The 26,223-nt window shown below is 49.1% G+C and overlaps 1 protein-coding gene across 4 annotated transcripts in view; it reads left to right on the top strand.

Annotated features, from left to right (window-relative positions):
- Positions 1–26,223, top strand: part of Pde9a (phosphodiesterase 9A) — an 85,003-nt gene that overhangs the window by 45,855 nt on the left and 12,925 nt on the right. For all 4 annotated transcript variants that reach the window (XM_034524131.2, XM_034524130.2, XM_076917115.1 and 1 more), the window contains 9 exons: positions 6,533–6,587; positions 7,232–7,302; positions 12,282–12,366; positions 16,528–16,606; positions 18,341–18,415; positions 22,522–22,608; positions 23,395–23,499; positions 23,675–23,757; positions 25,085–25,241. In XM_034524131.2, coding sequence (XP_034380022.1) covers positions 6,533–6,587; positions 7,232–7,302; positions 12,282–12,366; positions 16,528–16,606; positions 18,341–18,415; positions 22,522–22,608; positions 23,395–23,499; positions 23,675–23,757; positions 25,085–25,241 — 797 coding nt within the window. The remainder of the gene's footprint in view (positions 1–6,532; positions 6,588–7,231; positions 7,303–12,281; positions 12,367–16,527; positions 16,607–18,340; positions 18,416–22,521; positions 22,609–23,394; positions 23,500–23,674; positions 23,758–25,084; positions 25,242–26,223) is intronic.

Here is a 26,223-nt window from a genome sequence, read left to right as displayed (position 1 = left end):
AGTGTTCTCTGTCCTCAGAGGAGAGTGGTTAGTTTATCCAGTCACGCAGGAGAGTGTTTGTTTCCAGGCTGGGACCATTTCCAGCCAGGTTGCTAGCATACAGGTGATTATGGGTGCATAGATTTCCTTCCCTCTGCCGGGAAGGTCAGCGACTGTCAAACTTCTCCACAGAATATGAGTGACCTGGGTTATTCCTCCCCAGTCCTGGGTGTGGTTAGTCTTTTTGATCTTAGGATAAGCATTCTGATTTGTCTTTCTGAGTGACTGTAGATGCCACATAGGTCTCATGGCTCACACCTGTCTTGTACACAGTCGGTGTGTCACCTCTTGCCTATGTTCAAATTGAGTTCGCTTCTGCTGTGGAGTTGTGACAGATTTCACACACACACTGTATTCAAATCATTTTCAGATACTCTGCTTGCAAATACTCCACCCAACCTGTGATTTGTCGTCTTCTCTCCTTTTGGGGGGGAGGGATTTATTTTTACTTATTTCAATTAATTTTTATTTTATTTATTTATTTCTTCACTTATTTTGGCTTTTTAAAAACAGGGTTTCTCTGTATAGCCCTGGCTGTCCTGGAACTAGTTCTGTAGACCAGGCTGGCCTCAAACTCAGAGAGATCCGTCTGCCTCTGCCTCCCGAGCACTGAGATTAAAGGCGTGCGCCGCCGCCGCCGCCGCCGCCGCCACCACCACCACCCAAGCTATTTTTTATTTTTATTTGTTTAAATATATCTTGGTCTTCTATTTACCCCTCTACCACACCACGTGCTTCCATATCCCCAGCCACCCACCCAACTTCATATTCTCTCTTAAACACACACACACACACACACACACACATCAAAACATGGAGTCTGTTTTGTGCTGGCCAACTTCTCCTGAGTATGTGACTGCCTGAAGTGTGGTTTCAGGCTGTCTCTTTATCCCCCTAACACTGTTCTTCCGACAGCAACTGTAAAGTTTGGTGAAGTGGCTTAGTGGATTCCCCCTGTGTATTTGGGCGCCACGTCTAGGAAGTCTCTGACTTCCCCTGCACTCTGTGCCCCTGTGTGTTATGGTTTACAGCCATGGGCAATTCATCTTGCGTGAGTTTTTCACCTGTGGAATAATCTATTTCCGCAGAAGAGCTTGCCGTGTGGTTTTTTGACAGAAAGAGAAACTTAAGCCTGCCACACTAGGTTAGGGAAGATTTGACATCTTCGCTGTGTCAAATTTACTAAGTCATTAACACAAGTTATTATTTACTTACACACCTTTTTCAGTGGCATTTGGAGTCGTGGGCATATGAATCCCGCGTGTTTTGTTATGTTTACACCTGATCCATGAAGCTCTTCTGAGTGACTCTCAATGGAACTGAATTTTTAATCTAATTATACATATTATTAATATTGTGTGTGTATCTCCTGACCTTTGTTAAATGCATGTGTTGGCTCCAGGAGAGGCGTTTGTGGCAGCTTGTAGAATCCTTGGAATGTTCTGTGTAGACAGTCTTGCCATCAGCAGTCAAGGGCTGCTGACTTATTTCTTCCTTTCTGACCTGTGCACTTTTTATTCCTTACCCTTACCTTATTGCGCGAGCATTGTGTCAAATAGTAATAATGAGAAGCCCATCGCCCTGTCACACCTGTAGCTGAAGAGTTGTGTTAATGCTCTTATAATTTAGTTTTGTGTGGGGGTGTTGTAGCTGCATGCGTGTATATGCACCGTGTGTATGCAGCGCCCACAGAGGCCAGAAGAGGGCGTCAGATCTCTTGGAAGTTAAGTTGCACATGGTTGCGAGCCACCATGTAGGTGCTGGGAATCAAACCCATGTCCTCTGGAAGAGCAGCCAGTGCTCTTAACTGCTGAGCCATCTCCCCAGCCCCTGTTAATGCCGTGTAAAACCAGCTTAAAGAGGTTTCCTCCCTGTTTCTGCGTCTCTGAGAACTTCATCTTGAATGTGTGCTGACTTTACCAGATGCCTTTCTGTGACTTAACTGACAGGATAATGAGATTTTTTTTTCTCTTTTCTTTGCTACCAGTGTGGATTACATTGATTGGTTTTAAAACACTGGACCCAATTTGTTTGTATCCCTGGCACAAATCACATTTGATCCTCATGTAAGGTTTTCTTCTTTTTTTATATATTGCTGAATGCGTTTCTAATTTTTTTTTCCTTACTGAGTTTTGTGTCTGTGCTCATGAAGGGTGTTGGTTACGGTTCTCTATCTGTTGCTGTTACCTTTGTGGATTTGGTGTCAGACCCTGGTGGCAGCTCCGTAGAATGAATAGAGGCTGGTTGTGGTGGTGGGTATAGGTCAGAGACTTGCTGCCAAGCCTGACCACCTGCGTTTGAATCTCAGGACTCACATGGTGGAAGGCAAGAAGCAACTCCTCCAGGTCGTTCTCGAATCTACACAGGTGTAACGTGGCATTCATGTGTATATACACATACTCATATTTACACACACACACATGCTCACATATACACACACTCACATACATACTCACACTCACATACACACATATACTTATGTACACACACATGCTCACATACACACATACTCATATACACACACACACTCTCACATACATATACATACACACATATATACACACACATATACACATAGTCACATACACACTCTCACACACTCACATACACACACTCACATACACACACTCACATATACACTCACTCATAATCACAATCACACACTCACACATATACACACACTCCCACACATAGTCACATATACACTCATACACACACTCATGTATACACACATACACTCACATACATACTCACTCATAACACACACATACACACTCTCACACTCATACACACACACACAGTCACATACACACGTGCTCATATACACACACTTTCACATACACTTACACATACACTCATATAAACACACACATAGTCACATACACACACTTGCACACACTCATACACACACACACACATACAATACTGATTGTGTGATGACTTCTGGATTTATACGAATACTCAGAGATCAGCAACTCATGTAAATTCCAACGGCCGCTTTTTCTAAAGATTTCTTGATAAGTAACCTAAGACGGCACTGCACCAAGTAGGCTACGAAAGATCACTGAGGCCCTGCCAGAGGCTCAGGGAGGCCACTTCTCCTCCGTGATAGGTGCAGGCCTCTCAGAAGGCCAGTCATTAGACTAGTGAGCCACTCAACTGTACCTCTGTGACTGACACTTTGAGTTGAACTTCTGAGAGACACTATGAAAAGGGACTTTTCTTCTTCCAGGATATGAAGCCAGGTGGCCATGAGTGATCAACACCCACCAGAGCGGTCTGGGTTGTAGCTAGGGAGCAGGTTTGGATGATTAGGAGACCCAAGCTTGAGGTAAAGATACCATTATTTAGGATAGACAGGTGGCTGTGGGCCACACAGAGAGGCCAGGAGCACAAGAATAAAGACAGATGACCTGTAGGTTGATGCTTTTAGTGTGACCTATAGGTCAATGCCTTTATTGTGTCCTGAGAATTACCCCCACGGGTTCCTCATGGGCAATTTTAATTGGTGATTTAAAGCAAGCAGACATGAGTTCTGAAAGGTCACAGTGTTGGAAATGGTTACTGTGACATAGGGCTGTACACTGTGTGCCGGGTGTGGGGACGTGGGGACAGCAGGTGAGTCAGGTAGACTGTATCTAGCTGCCTACAGGGAGGTGGTCACCAGGAGGAAGTGGTTTAAGGCAGACATCTGGATTGACACCTGGGTGCATGGGAGGCAGACAATCGGAAGCTGGGTTGGGGTGACTGAACTTGCTCTGAACCTGCATTCAGAGTAAACCAACATGGAGTGTAAGGTCATGTGACACCAGAAGAATTGCTTATAGGCTGTAAAGCCAAGAAGCAGATCGAGGACAGTGGGTCACCCTTCCTAATGCTGCGCCCCTACAATATAATTCTTCACGCTGTGGTGACCCCCCAACCATAGAATTATCCCTTCGCTACTTCCTAGCTGTAATTTCACTACTGTTATGAATCATAATATAAATATCTGGTATTTCCAATGATCTTAGGCGACCCCTGTGAAAGAGTTGTGACCCACAGGTTAAGAACTGCTGGTCTAGGCCAGGCGGTGGTGGTGCACACCTTTAATCCCAGCACTTGGGAGGCAGAGGCAGGCGGATTTCTGAGTTTGAGGCCAGCCTGGTCTACAAAGTGAGTTCCAGGACAGCCAGGGCTACACAGAGAAACCCTGTCTCGAAAAACAAAAACAAAAACAAAAAAAAACCAAAAAAAACAAAAAACAAAAAAAAAGAACTGCTGGTCTAAATTGATCGATTTGTTTGTTTTGTTTTTATTGTGTCCAGTAAATAAACACTAGCAAATATATTTTAGGAAGGGAGAGGAGAAGAGAGGAGAGGGGGAGGGTAGGGAGGAGGGGAGGAGGGAGAGAAGGAAGAGAGGGGAAGAAGGGAGAGGAGAATATAGGAGAGGGGAGAGAGGAAGGGAGGGGAGGAGGGAGAGAAGGAAGAGAGGGAAGAGAGGAAAAGAGAGGAGAGGAGAAGGGAGCAGGAGTCTGCGCTCCTGTGAAGCCTGTGAGCCGGCATCTGCTTAGATCATCACAGAGGTGGCCTGTGGAGGGAGGGGACTAAGGGAGCCCAAGGAGACTTCTGTTGCCAGCCATGTTCTGTTCCTTAGACTGAAGGTGTCCAAGATGTGAGGCCGGGGGGTGGGGGGGGGGGGGACGGGACACTTCTCTTTCGTTGTAAAATGAATACATACGTTCATGATGGAAAATAAAGATTCTCCAAGGCATCAAAAATCGGAAACACGGAATCTGGTGTTCTGGAAGGTTCCCTCCCAACATGTTGGAGAAGTGGAAACAGTCTCTGTTACCTCTCAAAAATCATTTGAATGAAGTTTTTGAGATTTGTTTACTGCGTACGTGTCTGACTTGAACATACGTCTAAGTGCTGCATGCCTGCCTCGTACCCGTGGAGATAGATGGGGCATTCGATTCCCCTGGAGTTTTATATAGATGGCTGGCTGCGAGCCACCGTGGGGGTGCTAAGAATCAAACCCTGGTTCTCTGTGGGAGCAGCAAGGGTCCTTAATCACTCAAAGATTTCTTTAGCCCCTAAAAACCACTTTTTAAGTCTAATAACAGATGTTAACTTTTCTTGATGGTTTTTGATTTGTTTTGTTCTTAGAGTCAGGGTCGTGCTGTGTAATCCTGGCTGGCTTACTGTGGGTAAATCCTCCTGCCTCTGCCTCCCAGACACGAACATTTTAAAATTTTTATTTAGCTTTTTCCTCTTCTTTCCGTATTAGACAGGATCTTGTGTACTTAAAGCTAACCTTAACCTTAAACTTGTTCTTCTTGACCACCTGGCCCTCTAACTCCTGCCCCACCCTCCCTGGGATTTAAAAGTGTGCCGAGCTGGATTTATTATCAATAGTGGAATCTGAGTCTATAATACAGATACATCATATTTAATTTAATAAATCCTGACGCCCACAAGATGGCTTGGTGGTTAAAGGAACTTGCCAACGAGCCTGGTAACCTGAGTTTGGTCCCCAAACTCCACACAGTGAAAGGAAAAACCTGACTCTTACAAGTTGTCCCCTGACCTCCATACTTGTGTCATAACATGCATGTGCCACCATCGCCGCCACCACCACCACACAGACAAGCTGTGCTGATTTTCATTGTATTAACTGATGCTGTGGTGTATTGTCTTCTCTGTATGTTTGTGACCATTTGCTAGAAAGCAGGTGCTGGGTGGAAACACAGGGACATTTTCTTAGCTTCTGAGTTCCACTGCCAGACTAATATTATTGAAATATTGTCTTAGCTTGTGCTGGTTTGGCTTGCTGTGTTTTGGTTGCTGGTGAGAGTTGAGCATCAGGTCAACAAAGAAGAATCTATGAATTCCTTTATAGAGTCTCTGAGTTTGGGGGGGACAAGAAGGTCTCCCTTCTGAAGAGCACAGATAGAACCACTTCAAAGGGTGATGTCATGACCATCTGCAAGTTCACAGAATTGGGCTGGTCAGGAAATAGGAAAGAGACAAGTTATGATCAGCCTGGGATCTGAACCTTGTAAAACCAACCACCCAGCCCAGTTTTACGGGGCAGGCCAGAAGAGGCCAGGCCGGCTCCACCCAGCCCACTTCCTCTCTGCAGGCCCAACCTGAGAACACCATGTTTTCACTCAGTGGTGCATTGACCCCACTCTGCCATAGTAATTGTCCCCATAAAATGAGAACCAAGTGAATGCTGCCTATATTTAGAGCCCCTGAAGCCTGCCTGCTTTATCTAGTGGTAGTGTCTGGAGAAGATCTGCCCCCGGGGCCACTAGCAACAAACCAGGACGAGCAGGCAGCAGAGAAGAGGAGAAACCTGTGTCCAGGAAGGCCCTGCTTGACAGGCCAGACATCCTTTTACAGTAGCACCTGTCGCTCACACAGGGATAGTACTCTTAGCCACCTGCCTGTCTCCACATCTGTCCCTCCATCCTGCACTCCATCGGTTTTTCTTCTTTGGTTTGTAGAACGAGAAGAACTCATCCAGGGCGTGCTGGCCCAGGTGGCAGAACAATTCTCCAGGTACCGTATGCTCTCTTGTTGATCCTTTCCAGACTTACGGGAGCTGGCCCTGGTCGTGGTCAGCCCTCTGTAGCTTCTGTAGCTAGCCTAGCTCGGCATATCCTAACAAACCTTCACCATATCCTCAAACCATGTCCCGTGGCCGCTTGCAGAATATGGGCTCTGGAGGTGGCGAATCTGTCGCCCTCCATTCTTCTAAGGCTCGGAGCCATCTATAAAACACCCTTGTACAGAGGAGTGTTTCTCACTGAGATGCTGCCATGTGGGTGGATGGCTTCCGTTTAGTTTGCCAACATCCTATAATTCTGTTGTCAGTTTCCCAAAGTGACTTCTGTATGGCATGTTACTGTCACTTTGGACCAAATGACTGAATCACCATGGAGCATGGCAGTACCCCACAGCTGTCTGTACTGGGCAGGGCGGGCGCGAGCATGGGTCAACCCAACTTAAGTCTACTCAGAGAGCCCAGGACAGAGTAGTGATGAACACCAGACTCTGAGACATTATGTGTTCTTTAAAAGGCACCTCCTGTTGTCTTGGTCCCCTCCCAACCCTCCCTGGAGACTTCACCTCAGGCAGGGATCTGTAAACGTTGACTGGTCTGGGCCTCCTGCTTTATCTTTTCTCCCCGCTTTTGCCCCCAGAGCGTTTAAGATCAACGAGCTGAAAGCCGAAGTTGCAAATCACCTGGCCATGCTGGAGAAACGAGTGGAATGTGAGTAGAGGGGTTTTTATTTTTTTCTTTCTACTTATTTTTTTTTAACCTCCATCAGAATTAGTCGCTTAGAACAGTGAGCAGGTCAGCACTGAAGGCAAATGCATCTTTTCTGTGTGTCACTTCGATTCCAACGAAAGCTGGACCAGGGCAGATCTTAAGCACGTGTTTCTGTTAAAGTACAGCTTGTATGAACCTTAGTCTGTGCACCGAACACAAACCATAAACCCAGTGGCCTATGTCTGGCCCGGTAGAACCTCTGCCAGGGCTGTAGCTCTTGTACCTCTCTGCATGGGGAGTGGGGCCGGTGGGGGGGAGTCTTTTCTTCACACCGCTGTGCAGCTGCTTCTGCAGAATTTGGAATGAATATGTGACATTTTGGTCTCCGTTTCTGACCATTGCAAGTAAGAGAGAGTCAAGTCCAGTTTCCATTCAGATTCCAAAGAGCCAGATTCAGGGAGGGAAATAGCTTCAAGTCACCTCATCCGTGGTGACAATGAAGGATTGATGCTTCCGCGTCATGGGCCCTCAGAGCCCGAGTTCCACCCTCCGCTCCAAAGCCAGGCTCTCTGTCACTGTCAAGCTCAGCCTGGTGATACCTAGGCACCTAATTTATTAACTTGGGCTGGGTAAACAAAATTCAAACAGGAAGCCATTAGGAGACAAGCACCCCTGAAGAATATGTGGCTGCCTCTGTTCGTATGAAAGAGTGGATGCCATTTTTTTTCCTTTTTAATCACTTCTCGTTTTTTCAAGAACAAATTTCTATCATGCAAGACCTGGCTCAGGAGAATACATGTGTTCCATCGTCCCACCATGTACCTCTCAAAATGCATTGGCTTTCCCCCAAGTCACCTGGTCTTTGGGATCTCAAGACTACCTTGTCCTCCCTGGGGATGATGAGGAACCACAGAAAAGTTAGTGACCACTCCAGCAAAGGGTAGCACACAGGAAGCATGTGCAAGTCACAGCAATGTCCACTCCGAGGTGCTAGAAGCTGGGAGCTCTCCTGCTTGGGAAGTATCAATGGGGCTGGCTTCTCTGGGATCTGAGAGAGAGTCATTTCTAGCCTGACTCTGGTTGTTGGTTCTTCCCACTCCTTAGCTGGGATCAGTACATGGCTGCAGCCTGCTTCTGTCTTCCAATAGTTCCCTCCTTCCGGAATACGGTTTCTCAGTACACCCTGTCTGTTTCTTGTGAAGATGCTGCCATTTGAATCGAGGGTGCTCCCATTTCAAGTTCTCTACCTAATCACTTCCAAGGATCTTCAGTTGAAATCAAGTGGTGTTCACAGGTTCCCGGCCCTGGGTGGCTAGGCAGGGGCTCTCGGAAGACATCTTGAATCACTGTTCCATACAGACACACAACCTTACACAGACATGAATGCAAAGACATGGACAGACACACTGGAAGGCATGTGTGCACATGCAGGTTCATCTGGGTGTCGTTAACTGTTATCTCAGGATAAGAGACATCCAGCTGTAAATCCTCACACTGCTGACCTTGTAGTGAACAGAATTTCCTGCTTGCTCTTTGACCTTAAACCAAATACACGTTTCTCCTCTGTGACTGTCAGCGCTTTTCCCCCTTTCTGTGTAAATGTTTAGCTTTTAAGGAGTCTGGGATGACTGGAGGGTCAAAGGTGATTTCATAACCGTGGAACAGCCTGGCCCTTGCCTCCTGTCCTGCCGGGAGCTATTCACTTCCTTTCTGGTGTGTTGTGGTGGGGACACAGGACATCCCTGCTCCATCCACTCTTTGTACCCGTGCCCTGGACCTAAACCAAGACCTAAACACCAGTGTGGGTCACAGCCAGAGCTGACACCCGAAGACAGAGGTAGATACGGGGTAAGCAAACAATCCAGAATTGCTATACTGAACTGAACCAAACTAGTCTTTCTGTGTCGTTCAGGAAGTGTGCCTGAGGCAAACCAGTCCCAGGAGAAAAGGTTGAAAGGCAGCTTTCTGTTCCCTCTTTGAGTGAAGCCTCTTAGTTTTGCAGATAGGAGAGAGAGAGAGAGAGAGAGAGAGAGAGAGAGAGAGAGAGAGAGAGAGAGAGTATACCCACAGTTCCTGTGAGTTCTTACTGTGGAAGAGGGTAAAAATTGTCTTTAGCTGCTGCTAAGGCCATTTTCCACAGAGCCAACGTCTCCCTTAGGAATTCACTCTTAAATCGTTTTTATTGGGAGGTGACAAGGTACAGAAGCCCACAGAAACCCATTCTGAAGTTGGATCTGAGGAGGTGGCTCAGCGATTAAGAACACTGGCTGCAGTTCCAGGGGACTAGGATTTGATTTTCAGCCACACCCATCCACGTGGCAGCTCACAACTATCTGTAACTCTACTTCCAGGGGGTTCCATCACCCTCTCTGCAGCACTTCACCCCTTCTGAAGTCCACACCCACTTCCCAGGTTCCAAAGCAGATAACTCTGCAGGCCAGCATGTCAGAAGGCCTATGTTGGCTCTGTCACCGGGGCACTGGCAATGGCAAATGGTTCAGGGCGACCTCTACTTTAGCTTGGAGTATCTGTGCCTACCCATAGGTCAAGCTTAAGAAAGACAAGGGGATCTGTCTTAGTTAGGGTTTTACTGCTGGGAATAGACACCATGGCCAAGGCAACTCTTTGTTTGTTTGTTTTGATTTGTTTTTTTAATAAGTTATATTGATTCTTTTTTTAAGATATATTTATTTATTTAATGTATATGAGTACACTGTCACTGTTTTCAGACACACTAGAAGAGAGCATCGGTTCCCATTACAACAGATGGTTATGAGCCACCATGTGGTTGCTGGGAATTGAACTCAGGACCTCTGGAAGAACAGTCAGTGCTCTTAACCGCTGAGCCATCTCTCCAGCCCTTGTTTTGTTTTTTTGAGACAGGATTTCTCTGTGTAGCCCTGGCTGTCCTGGAACTCACTCTGTAGACCAGGCTGGCCTCAGAAATCCGCCTGCCTCTGCCTCCCAAGTGCTGGGATTAAAGGCGTGCGCCACCACTGCTTGGCAAGGCAACTCTTATAAAAGACATTTAATTGGGACTGGCTTACAGGTTCAGAGGTTCAGTCCATTATCATCAAGGTGGGAGCATGGCAGCATCCAGGCAGGCATGGTACAGGAGGAGCTGAGAGTTCAACATCTTCATCTGAAGGTTGCTAGGAGAAGACTGGCTCCCCCTACCCCCAACATCCCTGTAGTTAGGAGGAGGATCTTAAAGCCCACACCCACAGTGACACACCTACTCCTACAAGGCCACACCTCCAAATAGTGTCATTCCCTGGGCCTAGCATATTCAAATTACCACAGGACCTTAACGGATGAAACTTGGATCGGGCCATGAGTCCAGTGGCCTTCCACCATTAAGGCCTCACAATATGTATTACCTGCTGCTGGGAACAGGCTTCCTTCTGCAGGATCTGATGGTAGAAGGACTGAATGGGGCCTGCCATGAACAGCAGCAGAACACCAGGTGTAGTTGTAGGTCACGTCAATAATCCCAACCACTTACAAACCAAGACAGGAAGACTGTGCGTTAGAGCCAGACTATGCTACACAGGACAGCTTTGTCCCTCACGCACATGGCAAATGGAATCTGTCACAGGTCCCCTTGGATCTATTGGCTTCCCCTCCCGCCCCACCCCCGTGCTCTGCCTTTGATACATTGATTGACTGAGCTGCAGCTTCCTCTCTCTGCTTGTTGATCTGCCCCATGTTCCGCCCATATCCCAGAGGCAAGCCTTCGGCCTGAAAAAAAAAAAAAAAAAAAAAAACCGCTGCCGGTCTTAAATAAGACTGTGGCGGCCATATTGAACTCATCACTAGGGTACCTGAGTGATGTCCTCAGAAGAACATCCAATGACCTTCAACAACTTCTTTGGGTACTGATGATACAAAAAAAAGCATGAAGAACCCCACTCAAAAGGAAGGGTGACCAAGTGGGTGACCAACATACCTAGCCTCTGTGTTCCCCACAGACGACCGCCTAGACTTGCTACTGCCTAGACTTGTCCCCAGGTTGCCCCTGCCCCGTCCGCAGACACTGATGCCTAAGACCTCCATTTTGGTCTGCACATACCAGCCTTATATGGGAGGGGTAGAAGTTTCTCTGGCCCAGAAACAAGTCACCCGGACCAGAGCTGACCATGTTCCTTTGTGCAGAAGAGGCAATGTTCCTACAAAACCCTATCCCAGGTTGGCCACTACCTTGGAAATTTCTGGAAAGCCCAGAAGGAGGCTGAGTCACATCAGGCTGCCTTTGTACCTACACCCAAGCTGTGGCACCTCTTCTTGGGTTGGAGAGACTGTCAGGAAGCCACCAAGTCCCCGAATGGCTGTCTTCCTTTAGAAGGGGTCATGCTGCCGGGCAGTGGTGATACACGCCTTTGGTCCCAGCACTTGGGAGGCAGAGGCAGGCGGATTTCTGAGTTCGAGGCCAGCCTGGTCTACAGAGTGAGTTCCAGGACAGCCGGGGCTACACAGAGAAACCCTCAAAAAAACAAACAAACAAACAAAAAAAGGGTCATGCTATGTTTTTAGCAATTATTTGAAGTCCAGCTCAGTGAGAAAGGGAGTAAGAGCTCCCACCGTGGGTAGTGAGTGTCCTTTGGCGGGAAACTGACGTGCAGTCATAAAGTAACAGACATAACCTTTTTTTCTTCCTCAAGAACCCAGCTTCCGGCAGCATTTCCAGCCATTCCCAGCATTCCCGAGGGAGCATACTGGCTACTGGCTTGTTGGCAGGCACACTCTTCAGTTAGCTGGGACCCCAAGGATATGACTGAGTCTGACCTCGCTCCTCCTTGATTTTGCCTGTTTATTTCCTGGATGGTGGGGAGGTGAGGGAACCCCCATATCAGTAGCCTGGGAAGCTAGAGAAGCCTTTGCCACAAGCCAGCATCCTTCCGGGACCTGCAGCGGCCAGTCTGGCTAGACGCCTGCGATTATTTCCGGTGATCCCTCCATCTGTGTCTCTTTGTCACCAGTGGAAGGACTGAAAGTGGTGGAGATCGAAAAATGCAAGAGTGACATTAAGAAGATGCGGGAGGAGTTGGCAGCTAGAAACAGCAGGTAAGTCTGTGTCCAGGCCTGCGGCAGCCGGTCCTAGACAGGGCTCTGTGGAAACTGTGGGATGGGCTATGGCTTACGTGCCTTGATCTGGTCCCAACATGGATGACACAAGCCTGTTGTATCAGAGATCAACTATTCTATCACATTTTCTTTCCTTTTTTAAAAAAGATTTGGTGTCCATTTTTTGTTGTTGTTATTTTTATTGGTGGGGGGTTGTTTATTTGATTGTTTGTTTGTTTGGCTCTGGCTATTCTGGAGCCTGCTGTGTAGACCAGGCTGACCTTTAACAGAGATCCACCTGCCTCCATGTGGGATTAAGGGCATGTGCCACCATGCCCAACCGATACCTGTTTTTAAAGATAACAGTAAAAAGACAAAAGGGTTTGGTTTATAGTGAACAAGTACCCGGTTTCTAATCCCCAGGTCTCCTAGTTCCCAAAGGCAGCCCCGTTCTGTCAGAGGAGCACACTGGGTACTCCCACTTCTATGGAGGGTGATGTCCTCAGAAACCAGTGACCAATAATCCAAGCAAAACATGGCTCCTGAACGGCTTGCCAGTAGGAATATCCTCTAAAGCCAGGGTCCACGGCTGTAGGGCAGCATCCTGAGTAAGGACCGGTCCTGAACAAATGATGCCAGTTATCTTAAGACCCCAACCTCATGCATTCTGGAGACAACACCCCTCAGGCTGCCTGCTGAGAGTGGGGCGTAGCTCTTGCCTGCAGGTAGGGGATACTGGAAAATCTGGTGGTCCCCATGGACTCCCACCATGATGGCCAGCCTGGTTGTCACAGAGAGGGCACAGTATAGGGAAGAGAGGTGGTGTCCTATGGGGACCGTGTCACATTCAGGATCATGTGGAGTGGCTCCCTGGTATAGAGTTAAGGAGCTCTTTGTTTATTTTTAAAGATGTATTTATTTATTATATATAAGTGCACTGTAGCTGTCTTCAGACACACCCGAAGAGAGCATCAGATCCCATACAGATGGTTGTGAGCCACCATGTGGTTGCTGGGATTTGAACTCAGTACCTCTGGAAGAGCAATCAGGGCTCTTAACCACTGAGCCATCTCTCCAGCCCAAGGAGCTCTTGTTCCATTAGATTTGGGTGAAGACAGGGCAAAGAATCTTGCAGCCATAGGACACTGAGTGATCAGCTCACTCCCACTGTTCCTATGAAGGTAGATCTTCAGGGACCAGGAGAGTCCCTTATGTGTGACCTCTAAGAAGAACCAGAGTCACGTGAGAGGCAGACACTCAGCTGAGGCTGAGAACCAACCCAACAGCCTCTGACCCGAGACCTCATTCAGCCTGTGATCACCCCAGAAAGCATGGTTCCCAGGACCAGGTAGGGGCAAGTGGCCTCTGTACTAGCCCCCCGTCAGCAGTGTTGGCAGTCTGCCTATAGTGGGCTTGTGGCTTGTATCAGTGACGAGTGTGCCTCTGTACCCCACAAGTACAGTTTAGAGCTCACAGAGACATAAACCAGAGCCCTCTAGCGCCTCAGCAGGCTTGCAGAGACAGCGTTCTCTGCAGACAGCACTGGAGGCGTCCCTTATAAGGAAGAGACAGGGTAACATGCTCAGGTTTTGCCTCCAAATGAGCAAACGGATGTGACGCTCTGGCCTGTGGTCTGTCTAGTCTGTGCCTAGTCCGCGCTCAGGCACCTGTAGCCACCTTTCTATCCAAGCCAGCGCTTTAGTGTTCAGGATGTAGGGTGGAGAATGTGGTACTTATCTTCTGTCTTATTGATGGAAGTTGTCCATTTTAAGTAGAGAAGCACACTCAGTAATCAAGCCCCCACCCCTAGGACGAAGCTGTGTAGACTCACCTAGACTGTGGAGAAAGGTTACACCCTTGAGGGATGCAACTACCACATTCTTGCCTTCTTCGGGAGCAGAAGGGACAGGAGACCAGGTGAGGTGGAGCCTAGCTCTACACAGACTGACCTTTGCCCACTTTTGAATACACCCTGATAGGGGGCTGGATCCATCAGAACCTACCTGGAGATGAGAGAGGGGACCTACACAGCCTGCCAGAGCCTTGGGCACACTGTGTTCTCCTTAGACTCACTGAGGTTCCTCTGTTTCCCTAAGAGGAACAAATTCCAATGGCCAGCCCACATTCAGGGCAGGAGCACACTCGTCCACTCGTCCTAGTGGGGAATATGGCTGCTGTGCCTCCCAGTATCATGCGAGGAAGGAAAGAACATCCTACAAGGCCAGAGTAGGATAATGCAGAAACAGAGCGTTGACTGAGGCTTGAGGTCTGTAATCTCTGAATGTGTCTCAGACAAATGGCCTTGGCCATGAGCTGAGCCCCAGGGGATGGGAGGATGGGAAGCCCAGGAAATGAGGCAAAAAGGAGCTCCAGACAGAACAAAAAGAAGAGGCACTATGCCAACTGCTCTGCCCACTGGAGGATGCTGGTTCCTGTGGCAACAGGGCTCAGAGCGGGAAGTGGCTGGCCAAGGCAGGGTCAGCAGGCCCCCAGCAGCCTAGTCTGTCCCCAAGGCCTCAGTTGCTAGGAAGGAGCTGGTTTCCAGCAGTCAGCATCATGTCTGGGGAGGGCTTCCATATGCTCCCAGGGAAGGCAGGAGACAGAATGAGGAACAGAACAGGGTACGGATATGTGTATAAGAGAGGCTGAAGGAGAAACAATGTTACCCTACATAGCCAGGAGCATAGCCGACCTCAAATGGGAGGGGGTGGGCTTGTGGTCAGGGCGAGATGGCTTCTCTGAGACATTTGATTGGTTCCTTCTGCTGGTTCCTATGGCAAATCCTATAAATTTGCTAACTCTGTTAGAATCCCGTTGGGAGAGCGATTTGTCACAAAAACCTGGTAGGTTTTGCAAGTGGCACAGTTGGGAGAAAGGCAACCGAAGGCTGTTTTTCAAAAGGAAAAGATTTATGATTCTGGGCTGGGAAACCACACACACAGGCTCACAGGAGACTCCAGACAACCCAGCTGGAGGCCAGGGGAATCACTGGTTCTGTTGAAATCCATTGCAAAACTCTGCTCCTGGGTATTTCTGCCCCCTGGGTGTGTTCCTCTAGTTTTGAAGGGAAAAAAAAAAAAAACTTAAATATACTGTTTTGTGATCTTTTTTTTTTTCTCTTGTAACGTTGTGAAAAATAAGTAGATTCCATTTTAACCCCCCGGGTCGTAGATTTTTTTTTCTCTTTTTCTTAACCCCAACATCAAATGTAGTTGGGAAAGCTCAGATGTCCAGCCATGTGTGTCATCCATGCCTCAGAACCTTCTGAAAGGATGCTCTAAGATGTTCTCCGAGAGGCTTTCAGGGTGTGGAGCTTAAGGAGGAAATGGATGACTGAAGACTTCAGGGTTTCTCTTTGGTTTTCTCCTGTGTTTCTTATTTCTTTGAGTTATGATCTTCAACTGTAACCCCTGGCTGCAGATTGAATGATTCTTCAGCCTCGTGGGCTGAGCGCTGACACCACACGAGTGTACCATCACGTCCAGCGGCATCTTTGAGAATAAAAATGTTTTACTGGGAGCAGGATAACGCTGGCTCATACATTTAGACCCAGCACTTGGGAGGCAGAGGCAAGCAGATCTCTCTAAGTTCAAGGCCAGCCTGGTCTATAGTGTGAGTTCCAGGACAGCCAATGTTACACGGAGAAACCCTGTCACAAAAAAGAAAAAGAAAAAAAGGTATGTACTGGCTTCCATCTCCAGTACAGCATAAACTAGGGGTGATAAGGTACCTCTATTATCCTACCGTGCAGGAGAATCAGAAGTTCAAGGTCATCCTTGGTTACATAGTAAGTCTGAGGCCAGCCTGGGTTACATAAGATCCTATCTCAGAAATAAAGTAAAGAAAAAGAAAAAGAGAATTTTTTTCTTTTTACTTGTGACACTTAAAAGATTTCGTAGAATTTAAACTATGAACTCTGGCTGCATTAGCATCTGGCTTTATGAGTGTTTCCTATTTGCAGACTGAGAGCCAAACATCTCACAGCCTCCGATACTTCCAGGATGAATCCAGTGGGGTGGGTCTGTGCATTCCAGGGCAGGGGGCTATGGGTCCTGAGGCTGGTGGTTGTGTGCTTCATTTTCTCTGATGCCCTGAGCAACACACACAGCGCCTCCGAGCCAGATCGCACTGCTGTAACCAAGTTCTCCCTCTACCCTCCAGGACCAACTGTCCATGTAAATACAGTTTTTTGGATAACAAGAAGTTGACACCTCGACGGGATGTCCCCACTTACCCCAAGGTGAGATAGATTTCTGGCCCAGGGACAAATCTAGCACTGTGTCCTCCAGCACCAGGACACGGGAACCTAAGTCTGGCCCGACACTCTGCACAGTGGTAACAAACCCTGCTCTATCCCCGTCTCTGGATGAGGAAGGATGGGAGGGTCTCAGGCAGGATATTTTTCTCTTGGACATTTGTTTAGAGAAGTGATTCCAGAGCAGGGAGGTAATGGCCCTTCTGGCTCCCTCCCGGACCGGCGGCTGACAGTAAAAGACATCTGCGTACAAACATTCCACGGAGAAACTTTAACAAGGATCTTTAAAATCTGCATCCCTGGCTCCCCTGCTCCTCCTGAGCAGAGTTCTTAGGAAAAGCTTTGCACTAAAGCTTTTGTGAGTTTCAGAAGAAGCCAAGCCTTTAGTCGAGTTAACTGTGACCTAGAGTTATTTTAGATGCCCCCGCTTAAACCCTGGCTTGTGGTTACTATGCAGTTAGGCTGGCCAACCCACAGGTCCTCCTGGAAGCCCCCATAGGTCCCCGTGCCCACTAGCCAATGATTTACTCCACCTGGGTCTGAGCCATACACTGAGTTATCACCCCGGAGATCAGTACCTTTCCACAAGGGGAAAATATGGCCCACATCTTTCCGGAGATTACACAATCCAGTCCTGGAACAAACTGAGGCTGGCCTCCACACCAGTCCCTTTTTAAGAAAATGGAGAAGGCTAACCTAAATGGCTTTCTGCTATTGCCTCATGTCTAGAATATTCTGAAAGTTCACCCTACACCTTAGTCCCCAGTGGAGCTGACCTTGAAGCAAGGCCTTCATCAGCCAGCGTGTGATGATTCTCATGGCTGATTGGGGGGGGGGGGGAGGGGGGGCGTGGTTCCTGGCAAGACGAACCTAGCAGAGTTTCTCAGGAGAGATTTGAACAGACACGCAGTGGCTTGGTGTCTCTTCTCTTCGCTTGATAGAACTTTTACTGTTGAGATCTGATTGACAGCTGAGAGCTCATCTTCTTGGAATCTGAGTTTTGAGGAATGTAGTCGTGAAATTGCTATCATGACAAATCTAGGAAATATTTCATTTATTTATTTATTTATTTATTTATATCTAAAACACTGCTCCTCCTCCCTGCCCTCCCCATCGCAGAGTTCCCTATTCCCTCCATCCTCCCTCCCCTTCTCCTCTGAAAGTGTGCCCCTCCCCACCACCACCTCCGAGCTTATCCCCGCAGCCCATCAAGTTTCTGCCAGATTAGGTATATCCTTTCCCACTGAGGCCAGACAAAGCAGCCCTGTTGTGGAATGGACACCACAGTCAGGCTACAGCTTTAATGACAGCCCCCCCTCCCCAATCATTGGGTGACCCACATAGAGACTGAAATGCATGTTTGCTACATGTGTAACAGGGGCCTCGTTCCAGCCAGTGTATGCTCTTTGGTTAGTGGCTCAGTCTCTGAGAGCTCCCAGGGGTCCAGGTTAGTTGACTCTGTTGGTCTTCCTGTGGCATTTATAGGGATTATGTCTATCACTCAAACAGCCCTAGGAAGCCCCATGTGTCCTAGCCCAGACAACTACAGGTGGGAGGCCATTGACCGTTTCCAGAGAAAGGCAGGCTTGAGTCTGTACACAGTGTCTGTGAGGGGACTAGAAAATATAAATAATGCTCACCCAGGCCTCTGAGGCCATGGCCTTTGCCACTCACAGAAACCCCGCTGTCTGGCTAACATACCACTCCCATCTTTTCTAGTACCTGCTCTCTCCAGAGACCATTGAAGCCCTACGAAAGCCCACCTTTGATGTCTGGCTCTGGGAACCCAATGAGGTAGGTGAGGGACATCCAAGTTCCCCGGTCACTGGGATCCAGCTGCTCAGGATTGCAGATCACGAAGGGGGACTGTGCCCAGGCTAGTCTACCTGTCTTTTTTTTTTTTTTTTTTTAACTTGAAACCCCCTGAATTAAAATCTATAGATTTTAATTAAATGGACATTTGATGGGCTCAGGGGAATACAGGAGACAGAGCTCAAGGCAAGGGGGCTTTCTCGAGGAAAACAAATAGCATCTCCTGGGCCACTACTGAAGCATGGGCAGCTGACCCCAGGCCCGGAGCTGGGTACACTCACATCTATAGAGGCGTGGGAAGATGGAGCCGTGCAGAAGCATAGCAGCTGCTTAGAGCAGCTATTTCCTGTAGAAAGGGGCCTCCAAAGGAGACGTGGGAAGAGTGGCCAGCAGATGCCCCTGGGCAGCTGGACAGGAGATAGTGGATATTTGAGGTTTGCAGAGAAAGGAGTCACTTCCGACAGGAAAACGTTTCTTCAGAATTTCTCATTCACGAAGAAATACTGACATGGAAACTGAAAAAAAAAAAATAAAGTCGCTCTACGTGGACGACTCACCAAAACCTAAGGACTCTCTTCTGAGCCAAAAATGCTCCCTGCTGCCTTTGACAAGATCTGACACAGACAATGGGATTTTGTGCCTCTGGACAAGAGGATTTCCAAATTTCCCAAATAAACTTCTTCCGCCATGTTGCTCGCCCAGCATAAGAAGGCCTTTGGCTGGGGCATGTTAGCCAGAAAAGCAGAGAACAGGCTGGGGAGATGCTCAGTGGCTAAAAGAACTGGCTGTACACAATGAGGACCAGGGTTTGAATCTTCTACTCCCATGTAAACATCAGGTGGGTATAGCCGTTGCCTGTAATCTCAGGGCAAGGGAGGCTGAGATAGCCCGAGAAGGCTGGTTAGCTTAGTCTTGTCAGTGAGCTCTGGGTTCAAAGGATAGATCCTTCCTCAGTTAATGAGAGAGAGAGAGAGAGAGAGAGAGAGAGAGAGAGAGAGAGAGAGCAATAAAGGAAGCTACCATATCGACCTCTCATACTGAAGCACATGAGTGTGTGCAAACACACACACACACACACGGGTGCATGCATGCAAACTCCCTACAAGTACACACTCAACAAGAGAGAAAAGCAGAACCCAGCCCAGATCAATTGGAAGCGCAACCATCAGCAAGCCTCAGAGGTGTGGCTGCCAAGGGTTCTGCACTCCAGCTCTAAGGTCTGGGGCTGGAATGCAGAAATCAAAAGTTCAGGCAGCATCTTAGATGTGCAGCCCTCCTAGGTCAATGTGGGGTCACACACCCACCATAACAGAAACAAAGACAGAGCTTTACGAGACATGTCAGTGTCATTGCTCCTGGACCTGAACAGAGCAAGACCATGACAAATAAAGGTACAGCAAGAGGCCAAGTGGCTCCTCCCAGCAGCAGGTGGCCAGCCCTGCTTCTGGGGCATACATCCTTGAGGAAGGACCCAATACCCAGTCATTGACCTTAACCAGTCAAAGTCACCCGTGAGAATGGCTGCATAGAAATCAATACTTAAGTTTTCTTCTGCCACTGCCACCCACTCCGTGGAACCTCCAAGTACTGTGCTACCCAAGGTGGGAGGTGAAGGTTGTCCACGAGGCTGGAGAACTCATCCATCTATAACATAAATGTGACCCTTCTGCCCTCGCTTTGGAGACTGTGCTCATAGCTGCTGTCTGACTGGCAGGCAAGTGGGCATGGTGAGTGGCTCTCATAGCTTGACCCAGCCATGTGACATCTTCCACTACCCATAGCTTTGGCCAGGGAGGCTAGCAGGATGCTTCTGGAGGTTTCTCACTCCCTCCAGGTACTTACTATCAGGTGGTAAGCCAGAAATGCGTCTGGCAGATCCAAGTGTGGGCAGCAGTGATGTATAACTAAAAATTCTCTGAGCATCTGGGAGCTGCCCAGCCCTGGGATGTCAAGGAGCATCAGGACCCTGTTAGGGTTCACCTATCTTTCCCAGTAGATGTCATGCCACATTGACCCATGTCTCTACCCAGTGTCTAGCCCTTCTCAACTGTGACCCAGGGTGTGATCTCTTGTTATTCTGAACCATTGGCTACCATCCTGAGACTGCACACAGTGAGGTGACTGCTCTGTCACACTGAAGGGCCACCTACTGCCATCTCGTAAGTTCTCCCCATCTTACTCAGTATGCATCGCCACATCCGGGAGCCACCTGGCTCACTCGCTCAGCCGGGGTTGAGGACTGTCAAGGAAACAGACCGTCACTACTGCTCCAAAGCCATCATGTCGCCCGTCACAGAAGTGGCGGCAGATGGTTTAGTCTGGCAGCTCTCTGCATCTCTCAACTCTGATTTCCCAGCAGATATCTCATCTCTCCAGGATGGCTAGGAACACTGTCTGGGCCTCTGAGGGGAGAAAAAAAAAAAAAAAAAACCAATGGTTTGGGGCTATAGCCCAAGGGTGCTGAGGGCTGGCAGGCATACAGGATGGTGCAGGGGCTGGAAGCTCTGGACAACAGCTGCCTACAGCCTGGGAGCCAGCCATTCTCAAGCCAGGATCAAAACATGTGTCACTCTGCAGGAAGCCCCTTCTGGAACCTTCGGTGTCAAAGCCGTTGGCTTCTCAAGGAAGATGAATGTGTGCCCAGCATGTTCTCAGGATACTCTGTGAGATTCTAAAGTCCCCCTGCTTACTCCCCCTGCTCGCCCAACTAGGTCTGAATAAGAGGTTGTTTTCTGTTTTCCAAATGAACTCTTCACGGATACCGATACGGTAGAATTCTCCACTCCTGACAGAACTGAAAAGTATTGTCACAAAGCTTCCCCTTAACTACAGCATGCCCAGCCCATAACAAAAAAGGATAGCATTCGCTCGGTGGCACTCCCTTTGGCTTCAGCCAAGGCAAACCACCAGAGACTGGGAGGCTTCAACAACACCAGTGTCTTATTGTCTCACTGCCCTGGAGCCGGAAGTCCAGGGTCAAGGTGTCTTGGGCTGGTCGTTCCTGAATTCTCTCTCCCCTTAGCATCTTCTGTCAGTCACCTCTATGTGTCTGTGTTCTGATCTGTCCCTACAGAGTCATGATCGGATCAAATTGGGATGCCGCCCCCCACTCCTGATAGCTACATTTATCTTAGCTGCCTCTGTAAAAACCTATCCCTAATATGGTCACATTGGAGGGTCACAGTGTGGCCTCAATATACTATGTCCATGGGACACAATTCAATGCCCAGATGCAGGGGAAACAGGCCAGACTATAGCACTGACAACTACTGCCTGGTACAGGTATTGGGACAGTGGTGCCCAGAACCAGGCAGGCACTGGTGTGTGGCCTCTACAGAAGTATTCTCTGCTGAGGTCATGCCATGTGCCCACAGGGCTGGCTCACTTAGTTCTGTATTGTAAATCTCCAGAATCCCTGAGACCTTCTTCTTGCAGAAGCAAAGCAGCTCTGGCCAGGCTCAATTACAAATTCCTCGCTGGCTTAGTCCATGTCGAAACTCTGAGGCATGCCTGCAGAGGCCTGCAAAACAATGGCAGGATTAAAGACCATGTCAGTCTTGCCACCCCCCAACCAAGTGTCCACAGATGCCAGAATTCCTGGCAATAAGATTTGTTCAGACAAGAGGTTCAACCTCCAGATTGAGACGAAGACATCAGAAAGCATCTCCCTCCAATAAGAGGGGCAAACTTCAGCTCATTAAAGCCCTTCCCATCTCTAGCCTTGAACAAGCAAGGTGGATGGTGGATGGTGGATGGTGAATGGTGGATAGCCTCCTCCTAACTCCTACCCCTCTGCTCGGATTATGGTCATCTTGGTATCCTCCTCTGAAGTGTTGTCACCATGCACAGAGTTGCTTCTTGCCTGGAATGCTCATGGGCTTCTTGTCACTTCACTCCCAGGAGACCTACAGGCTGTCACAGACCCCACAGCCCATCTGGGTGATCCCACCATTGGCCTCTCCCACCCACGGCTGAAACTCACCTTTCCAGGTCACCCTGGTGGCGCTATCCAGGACAAGACATAGGAAGGAGGGACAACTGGTATACCTGCTCCTTCTGACCCCTGACCCCTGGCCCTGTTCCCACAGATGCTGAGCTGTTTAGAGCATATGTACCATGACCTCGGTCTGGTCAGGGACTTCGGCATCAACCCAATCACACTCCGAAGGTGGCTGGTAAGTGGTGAGCTCACACACAGACCTGTCACTTCCTCCCTATCACACTGGAGTGGACTGCCCTGTAAGGATGTCCTATGAGGTCATTTGTCCCATCTGTCCCCCCATGCCCCTCAGAAGAACAAGGAAACAGTACAACCATCAGGGAGAGACCCACAAGGTAGCACACGAAAGCAGGGGTGTGTGGAGTTGGGGATGCCATGTGTGTCTGGGTGTGTGTGGATGACAAGATTACATGAGCATGTGGGTTACATCTGTGAACACGTCAGTGTTTGCGTGTGCGTGTGCGTCTGGGCATGTGCATGGGAGGATGTGTGTGAGTGTGAGGGTGTATGTCTCTGTGGCAGTGTGGGAGCGAGAGTGTGTCTCTGGGAGTTTTCGAGAGCATATTTGTCTGGGGTTGTGCATAGCATGTGGCTACATATAGATAGGTGTATGGAGTGCTTAGTAGCAGGTCTTTCTCTAAGCGATGGAATGTTACTACTAACCAAGAATTGAAATCCTGTTAATTGTCCCATAGGCCTGGGAACCTAGAACTCTTGGTGAAAACCTACAGGTAGCCCTGTCCCACTCCCAACTTCTTATGCTAGCTTGGCTTAGCAGACACCTGGGGGGATACCTTAATCCCTGCCCCAGATGGTAGAGTAGTGGTACATTACAGGGCTCCTGGGCCACACTGTCCTGTGTTACTTAGGAGTTCCCAAGGCCTTGAGCATGCAAAACCCCAGGAGCCTTATAGGAGCAGGAGATGCTGAGCTCAGAGGTCTCCCCCTTTCCTCCCCGCAGCTCTGTGTCCATGACAACTACAGGAACAACCCCTTCCACAACTTCCGGCACTGCTTCTGTGTGACACAGATGATGTACAGCATGGTCTGGCTCTGTGGCCTCCAGGTGGGTCCTGACAGCCCTTGCCCTCTGTCCCTAACCCTGCTGTGTTCCCTGGGGTCCTCCTCTCCTCCCAGCCCAAGGGGACTGGGTCCTCCCCTGTCACTGCAGCCCAGTCTGTCCCCCCACCCCTCCTGCCCTCCATGAGGAGGACAGACCGCCTGACTCTTACCTGATCCAGGAGAAGTTTTCCCAGATGGACATCTTAGTTCTGATGACCGCAGCCATCTGCCATGACCTGGACCACCCAGGGTACAACAACACGTACGTTTGGGATTTCCTTCTCATTTCCCCTTTGAAAGGTGTCCCTTCTCTCAGGGGAAACTCAGCTTGCCCTTCGGCAGCTCTCAGACGGAGCTGCCAACCTAGACACACACACTCCGCCAAGCCCTGCAGGATGCGGTTCCCAGCTTTTGGACTTTGTTCACGGCCTTAGGCCTCCCCTAGGATGGAACCACCAAACCCTACAGGTAGCCACAGTCTCTTTGTGTCAGCTCAGGCTTGGGAGGTGCAGGGCAGCAGCAGCCTGTCCCCTCCCTAAGGTAGAGACAGCAGGTCTCAATACTACTTTCTGCCAGGAAGCTTCTTCCTCAAGCTACTTCCAAAGGCACGGGCAGAGGGGGCTGGGGTGGGGTGGGGTGAGTGGTACATTGGGGGCAGGGCAGGAGGAATGCATGTAAAGGGGGTAAGAGCATGGACCCAGATCTGGGTCACTAGCTAAGCCCTTCCTGTCTGCACTGGGTAGAATGCTACCTCACGGGACTGGCAGGCCACTCTCAGGGCGTGAGCTTGCATTCAGCGATGCATGGGTTTTTTCTGATGCACCTTTGTGGCTCTGCATCACCATAAGATGCACCTGGGGCCCACAGCCACCATTTGTCAGGACAGTGTGGGTCCCTGGTCTAGCCATGTGTGTTCCTCAGAGGCTGGGCAGGACAGAATAGATGTCAGTTGTGGCCGTAAGTGCTCCTCGGGGGCTGTCCAAGAATGTATCTGTTATCTATTATCATATATTATCTATTATCTATTATATATATTCTACCTATTTAGTGGTCGGCATAGCTGCCAACAAGAGGCTGGCAAAGAGTTTTTTATTTTAGCATTAGCCCCCTCCCCCAAAAACTCAGCCCTTAGAATGGCACAGTGGGGCTCTCCTGTAACCTCAGCTCTTGGGAGAAAGGAGAGAAAATGCCAGGTTCCAGGCCAACCTGTGCTACAGAATGAGATCCTGTTTTATATGTATATGTAGACAGATAGATAGACAGAGAATGAGAGAATAAACCTGTTTCCTCTTTCCAAAGTCCTGTCTTTGCATATACTGAAAAACCCAGTGGTTTTTTAGAACCCTGCTACCTTCAAGGCATCATACAGGGAGAGAGCTAAGGTCCCGGGGATGGACCTAAAGGCACAGGATATCTAGTTACAGAAGCATGAGAGTCAGAAACTGAAGCAAGTTTCTGGTGTATGCAGATGGTACCCGGTCACTGGCCCTAAGTGCATCCCTCCAGCCTCTGCAGGTACCGTGCACACCATGGTGTGCAGATGCCAGCAGCTGGGTGCCTGAGCCTCCTGCTCTCTCCATGTACCCTAGATACCAGATCAACGCCCGCACAGAACTCGCTGTGCGCTACAATGACATCTCGCCGCTGGAGAATCACCACTGCGCCATTGCCTTCCAGATCCTGGCGAGACCCGAGTGTAACATCTTTGCCAGTGTGCCACCCGAGGACTTCAGGCAGATCAGGCAGGTGTGTGGGGCCAGAGCTTCCTGGGGTCGGAGCAAAGTTCCGCTCTGCAAAGGCTTGGTTATAGCGGTTGCCTATCAGGGATGCTGAAACCAGCCCTCTGTCCCCTCTTCCGCCAGGGCCCAGAGTGATCCCCAAGAAGGTGGGCCTTTGCCATATACACCTGATGTCACTTGTATGTCACAGCTATTAATACAACCCTAATGGGCTCCCTTTAAGGTGACTCCTATGTCCCTACAGTCAGGGAAGGAGCTGAGGAGAGAAAGGGAAATGGCTGGCCCAAGGATACAGTACGTGCTCTGGACAAGCATCCGTTACATGCAACCTGGTAGAGCTGATATCTGATATCTGCCATGTAGCTTCAGCTACTGTTACCCCCCCCCCAACCTGGTCATTCATCTCCCCCCATGACCTGTACTAACAGATTATCCTGCCTAGTCACCCCTGCCCTGAGACAAACACTTCTAGTCACTTAAAACATCACCCTCCCCATGCAAAAGTCCCATCTGAACCATAACTGAGCCACTGGTGCTATTTACAGGGGATGAAGGGACCCAGAGTGACTCCCGTCTGAAATGTAGCAACTCAGTGGTAGCTGACCCTCGGAACCTATGAATGAGTCCTTATTTGGGGAGAGAGGGATGTCTTGGTACACTGTCTTAGTGAGGGTTTTACTGCTGTGAACAGACACCACGACCAAGGCAATTCTTATAAGGACAACATTTAATTGGGGCTGGCTTACAGGTTCAGAGGTTCAGTCCATTATCACTAGGGTGGGAGCATGGCAGCATCCAGGCAGGCATGGTGCAGGAGGAGCTGAGAGTTCTACATCTTCATCTGAAGGCTGCTAGCAGAAGACTGATTTCCAGGCAGCTAGGATGAGGGTCTTACAGCCTACACCCACAGTGACACACCTACTCCAACAAGGCCACACCCACTCCAACAAGGCCACACCCACTCCAACAAGGCCACACCCACTCCAACA

This window comes from Arvicanthis niloticus, chromosome 20 (genome assembly GCF_011762505.2).
Source record: "Arvicanthis niloticus isolate mArvNil1 chromosome 20, mArvNil1.pat.X, whole genome shotgun sequence".
NCBI classification, from domain to species: Eukaryota; Metazoa; Chordata; class Mammalia; order Rodentia; family Muridae; genus Arvicanthis; species Arvicanthis niloticus.
This window is presented reverse-complemented; position numbering and strand designations above follow the sequence as displayed.